Genomic DNA, 13,344 nt, shown 5'->3' on the forward strand with positions numbered 1-13,344 from the left:
GTCCCCTCCCTGCTGGAAGCAGTGTTTTTGGCAAGTTGGTAGAATGTGGGGACAGAGGTCATGGGCATGAGACATGGAGTGAAGGAACAGAAGGCCAGGATGTGCAAGTAGCCAGTTTCTGATGCTGGCTGGAGAACCTTTTCAGGGATTTGGAGCTGGCATTTAGATACTGGATACTTAGCTGAAAGTCAGGGTAGGAAGGGCCTAGAGGAAAGAATGTACTCTCCCCCACTATCGCCACCTGTTGTATGGAGGCCCTTCTACATTCAGTAATGTCATTCCAAATTTCCTCCCGTCATCAGTAATCCCCAAGGCTAGACTTCTGTAGTTATTTTGGACTGAAATACTGAAGGGAAAATCACGTTTAACTAACTTACTTGCATTGTTTGAAGAGGTAACAGAGAGTTGATGGGAGTAATACTGTTTAAAGTGTGTAGGAATTTCCAAAATATGTTGATATGGTGTCACTCAACAGATCTGTGAGAAAACCTATAGCTCATGCAATAAATAGGCCATTAGCAACATGGTTACAAATGGTTAAAAAAACACAAAGGTATTTTAGAGGAGTGATGAGAAACAGACAGTAATAATTAATGGTGTTTTTTGGGGTGATGGAAGGTCTGTAGTGCATATTAAGATCTAGACATTGTTTATGTGTGCAGATGTAACATGAAAACTATGAGGAGCACAGTACAGAGCTCTAAAAGGTCAAAGACAAATTGGTGGAGTGGACTGATACGTAGCAGATGGTGTTCAATGCAAAGTGTGAGGTGATGCATTTTGGTAAAAACAACATGGAAATACAGTATCAAGTAAGAGCAGTATTTTAAAGTGTGCAGGAGCAGAAAGTAAGGAATCAATATGTATGTCACTAAAGGTGACAGGACAGACAGAGTCAGCAGATAATAAAGTAGACAGTATCCTAGACTTTATGAACAGGAGCACTGTAGCAATTCTAATGAGATTGGTCAGGTGGACCTCATAGAATATGTTAACCTCGTCTAATTAGGGAGCCCTGGCTGACAGATATAAGCAGGAGTGTCAGGCATCCTGTTCACTCTGAGCGCTGGCTCTGAGGGAGCTGGATCGCGTCAAGGACTTTCCACATGTAAATAAAGGGTGATTTGGTGACACCGTGCTATCCTCTGAGGAATTATTTCAAGCCTATCTTACCAAAGCAAGGAGTTCAGGTGGAACCTGCACAAGGCACTCATTAGAACTCAGCTGGTGTACCATGTACCATTCTGAGTGGCAGCATGAGTGTCAGGCATCCTGTTCACTCTGAGCGCTGGCTCTGAGGGAGCTGGATCAGCGTCAAGGACTTTCCACATGTAAATAAAGGGTGATTTGGTGACACCGTGCTGTCCTCTGAGGAATTATTTCAAGCCTATCTTACCAAAGCAAGGAGTTCAGGTGGAACCTGCACAAGGCACTCATTAGAACTCAGCTGGTGTACCATGTACCATTCTGAGTGGCACACTTTAGGAAGGATGGGAATCCATTGGAAAGAGTGCAGAAGCAGTTTTCGGTAATGGTTCCAGGGATGGGCACTTCTGTTATATTTTCTTTCTAACTCTTTCTCTTTGAATTCAATTTTTCTTTCCCTCTCTGTATTTTGCTCTCTGCGCATAATTTTGCTGTGAAAGCAACATTCTAGCTTGGAATTAATTTTGCAAGGTGCTGCAGGTCTCAGTGAAGAATCTTCAATCTGAATAGTTGAAAAGATACACAGTTGCATGCTGTCTCCACAGAGATCCTACAGCCCCTCTGGAGTGAACTACCATGTTGGTGCCTGAAAACAAAACTCACACAAAAAAAAATCAATAGGTAGCTCTAAGCATGACAAGCAGTGGCTGTGTGTCTACTGCTGACTGCAAAATCCAGGCAGTAAAACTGACATTTCTTTTTCTCACACTTGCTCACTGTTTCTCTCCCTTTCACAGATTAGGACATATAATAACTGGTCAGTGAAAATACTCACGTTGTAAACAATCGGCATTTAGAAGGTCTTGACATTTTTCATGGCATTTGACACCACACTCTGTACAACGCATGCCTTGCCTGGCTATGCCCCAGAGCAGCCCTTCACATTCATAGCAATAGGTAGGAGTTGTCGCAGTCCAAACCTCAAAGTTATGCGGAGTGGTTGATGACATTGGGTAGATTAAGGCCTGCAATGTTTTCTTGTAAACATGTGCTTTCTGTTAAAAATAAGATCGAGAAAATTTGGGTGTTTGTTATTATGAAGCACTGATTTAAAAACTTTAAGAAAATTTACTTCAATACGCCATGTTACAATTAGGTTTAGATTCCCTACAGTGAGGAAACAGGCCCTTCGGCCCAACCAGTCCACACCGACCCTCCGAAGAGCAACCCACCCCCCTCTGACTAATGCACCTAACACTATGGGCAATTTAACACAGCCAATTCACCTGACCGCACATCTTGGACTGTGGGAGGAAAACCGGAGGAAATCCACACAGACACGGGGAGAATGTGCAAACTCCACTGAGTCGCCCAAGGCTGGAATTGAACCTGGGACCCTGGTGCTGTGAGGCAGCAGTGCTAACCACTGAGCCACCATGCCGCCCTATAAAACTGGCTGTGCTTGAAAATGGTATCACTGGAACCAACAGCATCTCTTCAACTCTGGACATGAGAATTCTTCTGTACATTGCTTTTGCCAATTGATTCATCCAAATCTTTCCTTTCGAATCAATTAAATATTTTGCTGTAGATATATTTCACAACAAGGAATAGGAATCTACTCTGTAAAGCAAACAAGTTGCAACCCTGAAAGGCTTGCATAGAAAAATACAAATGAGAGAATTTGTTAACATAGTTCTTTAGTGTTTCATTTGTGTCAATTATCAGAGGAATTTGTCAGGTTTTGCATCTGTAAAAACATCATTACAGATTATTTCTCAGAAACACAGAGTGTAATATGCTTGTGGTTTTGAGTTTTGAATTCAGAAGTTTTCTGTTCTGTAGCTCTCCATTAGCCTGGCTCTGGAGTGCAGATGGGAGGATTAATTTCTAATCCAGCCTGTCTTCTCAAGGTCACTGCTCAGGCGCTCTCTGTGGGAAGTCAGGTATTTGTATCTGCTGTAAGTTCTGAGGTGAATTAGGGGTCATCTAGTTGCTCGGAAATTAAATCTCCAGGTCAGAGTCAGCATGAAATGACCGACTTTTTTTTCCCCCCAAGTATTTTACATTTGTAACAAGGCTTGTGATTTGTTGTGTGAAACCTGTGAGTGATATTAAAAGCTACTTCAGTTAGAGATGTGGAGCGAATACTTTAAAAACGGAGACACTGAGACTTCACGAATCTCATTTTTTTAATTTTCGTGTTTGCAATTGGTCTTGAATTTGGGGAGATAAACATCAATGTGATTTTTTCACTTTGTGTGACAATGTGGGGGCAGATGTGCTAAAGTGAACAGTAGCACACCACCCCCACTGCTGAGGTGGCTAGACTTATCGTGTAGGCAAAAGTGAGGACTGCAGATGCTGGAGATCAGAGTCTAGATTAGAGTGGTGCTGGAAAAGCACAGCAGGTCAGGCAAGAGGAGCAGGAAAATCGACGTTTAGGGCAAAATCACTTCATCAGGAATGAACAGGAATGACCTATCGTGTGCCAAGCTGCTAGACAAGAGTTGATAGAAGTGTCATAAACGAGAATTTTGCCTTATCAGATGACCCGATACGGACATGCCAGGATTTCAGAAGCTGAAGTCTCTCAATCTTTTAAAGGCTGGCAGCCTGTGTACCCTAAAGGCTGACAATCGGGGCCTGGCGATCCAGGAGCAGGTAGGTCAGGGTTCTTTATCTTCAAGAGGGGGCTTCAGGGGAAGGAGTGTCAGGGAAGAAGGTATTTGGTTGGGGTCTGGTCAGAGACGAGGGGCAGGACTGTGGATTTCAGAGGCCACCCACTTGGCCATCACATCCTGGCCTGCAATTGCACCTCCCCCCTTCAGGTTGAGGCATTGTAGTCTCTCCCTTCCACCCAAAGCTGGAACTAAGGTCTCCCTGATTTCCCAGCAGGGAAACTGGCCACTATCTTTGCATGCTGGGAAGGCAGGTAAGCAAGGAGACATAGTAATGGGCAAAATCAACAAAACTCGGGTTCACATTTCAGGTGACAGAATCACACTTACCAAGTCTTCATTATTTATTGATGTTCTGTTGACCATGGCTAAAGATATACCTGCTTTTCGGGCAGCTAGAGTCTGTTGAGATAGATTAATATACAAATAGTGATGAGAAGGCATTTAAAAAACATACTCCAGGGAACTAATGAATGTCTATTGTAATGTTTTGCAAAGTAAAATGTGTATTAAAGCTTTTGTATTCTCCTAGAACCCTGGGGATGATTCTTCATGCAGTTATAACTGATGATTAACTTAGAACCAGTATATTATCCAAGAATCAATAGATGCTACTGATCTAATCAAATCGGATCTGGCTTTATCCAGTGACACTTAGAATAAAGAACAAACCCTCTGCCCCATCATCAGTGAGCCTGAGCTTTTTTTTCTTAATATGCTGTCAGGCCTAACTTCAATTATAGATTTGTGGCTATGGGATATTGAATGGGTTGATGTTCTGAATTGTTCCCTTGCTGTTCACAGGAGGAAAACAAAAGAAAGTTACCAAAATAATCCAACTTCAGAATAGCAAATAAAAGTCTTTATGAAAACAAAACTGCGAGGGAGTGTTTGGCTTTCACTTGGCAACTGTCAGCAGTGAGATGTTAGAAATGTGGAAATCACTGTGTAGGGAATCATGTGTAGGCATATCTCATTAGCTGCTGGTGAACACATTGCAGCTTTTCTTGAACAGGGTATTTAGTCAGTCAAGTGACCTTCAACCCAAGGTTGAGCAATTCTGTTGTATAAGAATGCTGATATCACTGACAGCACAAAATGCATATTTAATCTGCTCTTTATTAACTCAAGGTACTATACTCCATATATTTAGCTGTTCAAACGATCTGCAGAGTATTGGGCGATAAAACAAACGGTCCTAAAGCCTTTCCTTTCAAGGGCTTGATCATAAAAATGTTAAGCATGTGCAAAATAAGGGCTATTGCATCCTTTGTGAAAGTGAGCAATGGACAAAATCTGGATGGGATTTTGCTGGTGCTAATTGGAACCAGTGATGGGATTGGGGAAGAAAAGGACCACTGAGTGGGAAGGCAGGAAATCCCACCTTCTTTACCGCAGTCAGCCATTTTCATGGAATCAGGGGAGGGAACAGATCTTGGAACCTGTCTGCTCCTCTGAAGGAGGCCATGTGGTTAACTTTTCAAAAATGTTCACAGTATGTGAAATAACTCCACAAAGGCTGGTATCCCATCACCAAGTCACCCTTTATTTACGCGTGTATTGTACATGACACTGACCCAGCTAGCTCAGAGCCGGCTCCTAGAATGAACAGAACGCGCTGACACTCCTGTTTATATCTGTCAGCCAGGGTTCCCTGATTGAACCAGGTTAACAGCCCCAATCAGGGAACTCCTATTCTATGAGTTCCACCTTGGCTGATCTCATCCCAATCACTACAGCAGGAGGTAAATCATAGAAGCTACACTAACTGCACAAACCATACTGGAGGCAGAAAGAAGCTAAGACAGAAGTAAAAAAGGTTTTGCCTCCTCTATGGTTCATCATGAAATGATGTCAGAGTGCTCAGTAAGGCGAGCCATGTTTGTGCTGTGGCTGAAAGCTGGAACTATCCAGTAAACAACATGGTTGGTAAATTGTCAGTTTTAGAAGCAACAATCTGTTTGACTTGAAATGCCAGCTCACCGGGCTTGCTTGAAAACACAACAATGAATAAGAATTAGACTTTCAGATGCTTGCAAGCTTTGTTGTCAAATACAAGCTCTGAGTTGTGGAAAACATACAAGGTCATTAACTTTCACGCAGTGATACAACGTCTGATCTTTTTCATTGCTTAAAAGACAGGAGAAAAAAAATGGATGTTTAGAGAAGAAATCTTATTCAACACTTGATGAGATTTCGGTAAGAGAATTCTCCGAAAGCATTTCACATACACTCCCTAAACCATTCCAAAAAAACTGCACCTTATGTTATGCTAATTAGCTGACCTGGAAATAATGAATGTAAACAGCACAACTTCATGTTGTTGCAAAACCTACCAGTCACATTAAGATCAGCCAAACAAGGCTGATATAGTTTTCAGTGAAACATATAATCAGTTTGTTGTGAATATTTTCATTACTTGTCAAAACCTATCATATTGCATATGTACAACTTTGAACAGAATTACTGTAATTCCAGGATACCTAATTGCATACGACAATACATCTAAAAGTAAGCTCGGAGAGCATTGTTAAAATGTGGATGCCGACATGCAAATATTGTGGAATATTTACTGGAGGACAAGAGAACACAACTAAAATTATCATTTTGAAATAAAATACTGCAGCTGTGTTTAAAGAAAAAGTGTTACCATTGCAGTAAGTTTGGCATTTTGTGTCTGTCAAACTGTAGCTCAGCTCAGCACAGGAAAATGCTGTTAATTTCTTTTAAAACCAGATGTTGGATGTGATACCAAAGACTAAAATCATGTAATCACAATTATTGTTTGTGAATATTTAACCACAAAAATATTCAAATTCTTATGGAGATCGAGTAAGGATTTCCATTCATTTAGGATATTTTCTTAACATGCTTACTTTTCCTGAAAAATGTAACTCAGTTCTGAAGATGTACATCATTTCATATGCTTTACAAACTGTTGTGGAATGGAGCTATTTAGCATTAACTCCCCAACCTACACTAAGAGGTGGTCAACAGATTTGGACAGTTCAGATAAAGCATAGTAACATTACCAGTTTCCATTCAGATAACTCCAGCTTTCACATCATTCTTAAATTTTGGCGGAAACACCATAGTCTAAGGTCTTTATGCCAAAGTATAATGGAGGTCCATTTTTGTATCGGACCTTCCCGGTCCATCAAATACATGTAAATAATACCTTACCATAAGACCATAAGACATAAGAGTGGAAGTAAGGCCATTCGGCCCATTGAGTTCACTCCGCCATTCAATTATGGCTGATGGGCATTTCAATGCCACCTACTCGCACTCTCCCCGTATCACTTACTTCCTTGTGAGATTCAGAATTTATCAATCTCTGCTGTGAAGACATTTAATGTTCCGACCTCCACTGTGCTCCGTGGCAATGAATTTAACCTTGCACAATGAAGAAATGCCTTTGGGCTTGTTGGAACGATAGAGAAGGTCAAACCCCCAGGGTTGTTTGGTCTCAATAAGCAAAGACTGTACAGAACCGAACTGATTTAGTAACTGCGTATGTACACAATTGTTTCTATGAATAAAGTATAGTTTTGCAATAAAGAAAGAAAATCAATCTGAGATTTTTACAGGGGCAGTGAGGGAGCATCAGGATTAAAAAAAATGGAAAGTGATATAGTTTGCTCCACATAGTCACCAATGGAGCAGCTTGAGGACTCATCACTTTAAACAAACGTGACCAAAGTATTTTGAATACTTCTATAGTGTTGTCAATTCAAACCATTATGTCACAAACTTCAGCGAAGTGAAAGTCATCCATTGAACTCTGCTTTAGCTAGTTCAGAGACTAATGTTTCAATTGTGAATTTCAAAAAATGCACCTCAGATTACTGAAACTGCTGTGCAATTAGTTCTGCACTTTTCCCTTAGCCCTTCATATTTCAAGTATGCATATTTACAAAGGGAAGTTAGTGCGCTTTCGTATTTGGGGCGTGTTAGAGACAAATGTGAGTTCATAGACTCTATATACTGTGGAAGCACGCCATTCGGTCTATCGAGCCCACACTGACCTCCAAACAGCTTCTCACCCAGACCCACCCGTCTACCCTATTCACGTGACCTTGCATTTCCCATGTCTAATTCACCTAGCCTGGACACTATGGGAAATTAAGCACAGCCAATTCACCCAACCTGCACATCTTTGGATTGTGGGTCAAAACCGGAACACCGCGCAGAAACCCATGCAGGCACGGAGGGAAGATGCAAGCTCCACACAGACAGTCACCCGAAGGCGGAATTGTGCTGTGACACAGCAGTACTAATCAGTGAGCCACCGTGCCACCCTGTTATATTGTCATCTGTCATTTGAATCTGACATCATTTTTACTATGCTTAGTAAGAGAAACCATTCATTTATTTTTGAATGGAAATCATCCTTGACCTACTTCTTTTTTTAAGTAGTTGTTACAACTGGGGCTGGTTAGCTCAGTTGCATATATCTGTAGAGTATCGTTCAGAATTACATCAACAGCACTGGGTTTGATCATTGTTCCGGCTGAGTTGGACTCTGAACTTGCCTCATTGCCCTGCATCATATTAAAATTACAGCAGAATTGAGAGTGCTGCCTATACAAGTAGTACAAGTGCTGCAACTGGTGCTTTCATGGTGGTATACTGTAAGAGATCTATATTTGAAAAGTACTTACCAAAGCCTGTTTAATCCCCGAAGCAAATGAAAGAAATACTTTGTTAGTTTCACTAATGGCAGTTGCAAGTAAATTATCAAAGTAAACGTCAATGATTTTCTTTAATAATAGGTATAAATAAACTTGCAATATAGTTAGCAACTGCAATGATATGCGAGTGTTATTATGTGATCAGCGTCACTATGTATTAGTTATTCAACAGACATGAAAATGTAACAAACCATTATTCATACAGAGTTTCTATTTTCACCTGAGCCTGGGTGGAGGCAAAATGAAGGTCAAGTAAACTAGCATCCCAGGGCACATGCCCCCACCACCCCGTCCCTCCCGTTACTAGTTACTGAAAGATACTGTCCATACCCTAGCAACAGATCATGCTTCAGCAAATCTGATTTGATAAACTGAGGTAATATACTTCTAAAACGTGAGCACTTCAAAACCCGGGAAACAAGACTACATTTTCCTTCCGCTTATAAATCACTTGACCTGAATTTCATTTGCCATCTAAACGCAGACAAACTATCTTTATCTCAAATGAAACATGATTGTTGAGCAAATTCAAGATAGCACTTACCAAATCTCGAACAATAGGCATCGTCTTCTTTCGACGCAGGTCTGGCATACTGTCAATGCCGTATAGCTCACTTCCAGGCCTATAACATTTCATACAATTCAGCAATGAGCATCATATAGCATAACTTAGAAAGCTACAATATAATTTTCACAATATTTGAGTTCTAGGTCCTATCATCTTCATTCTTCATAGCATTTAGTAGAATCTGCTAGGCATCAACATATGTGTGTTGCAGAAAACAAAATAGGCTGGAGAGCACAGTGGATCAGACAGCATTCATGGAGAGAAAACAGGCTAATGTTTCAAGTTTAGATGACTCTTCATCAGAGTTGACGTTACGTGTGGAGGGGTCACTTATGCAATAGAGAGGCAGGAGGTATTGTTGGAGTGCTGGGGGAGAAAGGATGTTGACAGTTCAGATTAAATAACTGGAATGTGAGAATGGCTGAACAAGGTGTGCCTAACTACCAGATTGGAAAGAACGGATGGTTCGCACTGGGGTTGGGGGAGGGGAGAGAAGGTGACAGAGAATGTAACAAGCAAAGCTAAAAGAAAGGGAAAGAATAGGTTCACAATCTGAAGGTGCTGAATTCAATATTAAGCCCAGAAGGTTGTAAAGTGCTTCATGTGAAAATGGGATGTAGCTCCTCCAGGTTTCACTGCGATTCGCTGGAGCATTGCAGCATGCCAAGGACAGACAAGCGGGCATGCGAGCAGGACGCTTTGTTAAAATATCAGCTACAGGAAGATCAGCGTCAGGCTTGCTCACAGGCCGGTGGTGCTCCGCAAAGCGGTCACCCAGTCTGCATTTGGTTTCTCCAATGTGCAGTAGGCCACATTGGGTGCAGCAAATACAATACACAAGACTGGAGATGGTACAAGTGAAATGCTGCTTCACCTGGAAAGGCTGTTTAGACCCTTGGATGGTGAGCAGGGAGGAGGGGAAGGAGCAGGTGTTGCACCTTCTGTGGTTACATGGGAAGGTGCCGCGGGAAGGAGAGTGGTGTTGGTGGTCAAGGAATGGAGTAGGGTGCCCCAGAGGGAACAATCCCTGCAAAATGCAGATGGGGAAGATCTATTTGGTGGTGGCATTCTGCTGGAGTTGGCTGAAATGGTGGACAATGATCCTTTGAACATGGAGGCTGGTGGGATAATAGGTGAGGACAAGGGGGACCTGATCACTCTATTGTGACTGATGGGGCGGGGCAAGGGTGGAAGCATGGGTGGTAGGTCAGATGCGGTTGAGGGCCCTGTCAACCACAGTGGGCCAGAAATCACGGTTATGGAAGAAGGATGCTATATTCGTACTGCTGTTGTAGAAGGTGGCATCATCCAAATAGATACAACGTGGGTGAATGAACTGGGAGAATGGGAGTGAATTCTTGCAGGACATAGGTGGGAAGAGCTATCCTGAAGGCAGCTATGTGAGTTAATGGCTTTGTAGTGGATGGCAGTGGACAGAAGTCAAGGAAAGGAAGGGAAGTGTCAGAAATGGATGAAAGGTATAGACAGGAGGTAATTGGAGGCAAAATGGTCAAAGTTTTCAAGGTCCAGGCAGGAGCATGAATCAGTAGTTGATAAACTGAAGAAAGAGGCAGGAAAATTGACATTTCAGGCAAACGTCCTTCATCAAGAATGAAGGCAGGGAGCCTCCGGGGTGGAGAGATAAATTCGGGGAGGGGGCTGGGGAGAAGGTAGCCAAGAATACAATAGGTGGATGGAGGTGGGGATGAAGGTGATACGTCAGAGGGGAGGGTGGAGTGGATAGGTAGGAAAGAAGACTGACAGGTAGGACAGGTCATGAGGATGGTGCTAAGCTGGATGGTTGGAGCTAGGGTAAGGTGGGGGGAAGGGAAATGAAGAAACTGGTGAAGTCCACATTGATGCCCTGGGGTTGAAGTGTTCCGAGGCGGAAGATGAGGCGTTCTTCCTCCAGGCATTGGGTAGTGAGGGAGTGGCAGTGAAGGAGGCCCAGGACCTACATGTCCTCGGGAGAGTGGGAGGGGGAGTTGAAATGTTGGGCCATGGGGTGGTGGGATTGATTGGTGTGGGTGCCCCAGAGAGTGGTCTGGACAAGTGGAGATAGCATGGAGTCAAGGTAGGAGGAAATGAGCTCAGTGGGCAGGAACAGGCTGATACGATGGGCTTCCCGGGACAGGCTGGTTTGTGAATTTTGGGAAGGAGTAGAAGTGGGCTGTCCGGGGTTGGGAGACTATAAAGTTGAAGGCAGCGGTGTTGGGGGGTGGGGGCTGTTGATGGATGGCAATTTCCAGAGGTAATGAGGTCAGTGACAGTCCTGGAAACAATGGTTTGATGTTCAGGTGTGGAGTCATGGTCCAGGGGGAAGTAGGAAGAAGTGTCCAACCATTGAAAACAAAAAATGCTGGAGAACACAGTGGGTCAGGCGTGGTGAGTTATATATGTGTACTAGGTACATTGTATTATCAAAGGGTGGTTCAGCAACCATTGCCTGCTTCTCTCTTTTTTGCCGTTTTCCACCCTTTTGTAATTTCCTAATCTGAAGACATTTACACCTTGCTGCATTGAGGGCTTTGAGTGGCAGGAATTCTACAGTATCTTGTTCACAGCATTCATACATAAACCGTCAATGTGCCCTTTTATCAGGAATAGACTTCCAGCAGCGTTCGTTAGATCACTCTGACCATTTCCCCACTGTGGATCATTGAGCACAGATACAGTGCTCATCATCATCCATGCAGAGTGGTAGAGATGAAAACTTGAATAGAACCGATGGTTATGTTTTACATAAATGTTCATTATTGACAATCCATTTAGCTAACTATGATTTTAATGAATTTTGAATGGTTTTAGGGAGTTAGGTGAGAAGCAAAATTAGATGAAAAGAATCCAGATCTGCCTTTTGGGGTCTGCGCCTCTCTGATACAAATCAATGACTCAGAATAAGATGTTCCTGGGCTACGTGACTTGATTAATGTTTGGATAAAACGCTCATCTTTTTTCTCTTTCAAACACAGAACTGGCAATTAAGAACACACTTTTGTGGAAAAGCTAAGTTTCCAGCCATTCTCTTCATGGGTCAGACTGTAGTTGAAATGGCAGCGTATTCTAAGGGAAGTACCTTCAAGTGAAAGCATTAAACTACATTTCCACGCATAAAAAGCATCTCTTCACACAAACCCCAAAAGACAAATCGAGGTCTTTTCATGTGTCTTTTTTGTTTCTTATCTATCTCCCTGAAATCCATTCAAATGACGGTAAGTGCAAAATTCACACTTATGCAGAAAGGATTCTTCAATAGTGAATCTTTATGCACAACAAAGCCATCAGTTCTATTCACGGTTCCACATCCTCCTCCACCATTCACGTCCATCTTTCTGCTTGGATGGTTCTGCTTCGCATTGATCATGATCTGTCTGAAGAGCTACTTCCTTTTATAGTCCCTTGAATATAATAATTAGTTTGACCTTACATCCCCATGTTCCATCCCTACCATTTACCATCACGGTGTGGAACTTCCTTGATGTTTTTTCTGCATCCATTACCATAACTTGTGGAGATTTTAGGTTTGTGTATAAGTACTGAATGGACTCACAAACTCCAACATTCGCCTGTACCTGTGTTTTGGTTTTTGCCGCTGTTTACCTATTATTTACTTAGCTAAGCTACTTAACTCTGTGATCTGCCTGTGTTGTTTGCAAGACAAAGTTTTCACTGTGCCTCGGTACACATGACAATAAATTCAATTCAATTCAATTCAAATTAGATCATAAACTCACTTCAGCAAAGTTATTGTGACAGTGAAAGACCAGCACCAAGGACATTTCTGGATCAAATATTTTTATGTTACCTAATACAGAGGAACCTTGATTATCCGAATATCGGATTAGCCGAAGGAGATCTCGAGGTCCCGATAGAAACATTACATCAAAGATGTGTTTCCAACACTGATTGCGTCTTTTGTTTACAATGATTAAAAATGATCTCGGCTTACTGAAATGCTGCCGAGAACAGTCCTGGACATCGATGGGAGCCCAGGGACCGTCTCCAAATGACTGACTGCCTGCACTCTCTCTCTCCAAACATTTTCCATGGAGTTCTACACAGGGGTGTACCCTAAACCCCTCTTCCCCAGACAAACTCTCCAAAATTGTCCTGTACAGGGCAAAGGTGGAACTTAACAAAAAGTTGCATTAAAGAGTGTGTTTGTGTGTGTGTGTGTGTGTATGTATATATGTGTGTGTGTGTGTGTGTGTGTGTCACCCCCCAAAGGCAGCAGCATCTTGTTGGTGGTGTCTCG

The 13,344-nt window shown here is 42.4% G+C and overlaps 1 protein-coding gene across 5 annotated transcripts in view; it reads right to left on the minus strand.

The window, feature by feature from the left end:
- Window positions 1–13,344, minus strand: part of LOC122541034 (protein unc-13 homolog C) — a 358,819-nt gene that overhangs the window by 236,431 nt on the left and 109,044 nt on the right. For 3 of the 5 annotated variants that reach the window (XM_043677513.1, XM_043677510.1, XM_043677511.1), the window contains 4 exons: window positions 9,066–9,144; window positions 8,492–8,497; window positions 4,158–4,229; window positions 1,982–2,201 (listed from right to left, as the gene is read on the minus strand). In XM_043677513.1, the coding sequence (XP_043533448.1) occupies window positions 1,982–2,201; window positions 4,158–4,229; window positions 8,492–8,497; window positions 9,066–9,144 (377 nt within the window). The remainder of the gene's footprint in view (window positions 1–1,981; window positions 2,202–4,157; window positions 4,230–8,491; window positions 8,498–9,065; window positions 9,145–13,344) is intronic. The other 2 variants (XM_043677514.1, XM_043677512.1) reach the window with 1 other exon arrangement.

Source organism: Chiloscyllium plagiosum, chromosome 36 (assembly GCF_004010195.1).
Source record: "Chiloscyllium plagiosum isolate BGI_BamShark_2017 chromosome 36, ASM401019v2, whole genome shotgun sequence".
NCBI lineage: Eukaryota > Metazoa > Chordata > Chondrichthyes > Orectolobiformes > Hemiscylliidae > Chiloscyllium > Chiloscyllium plagiosum.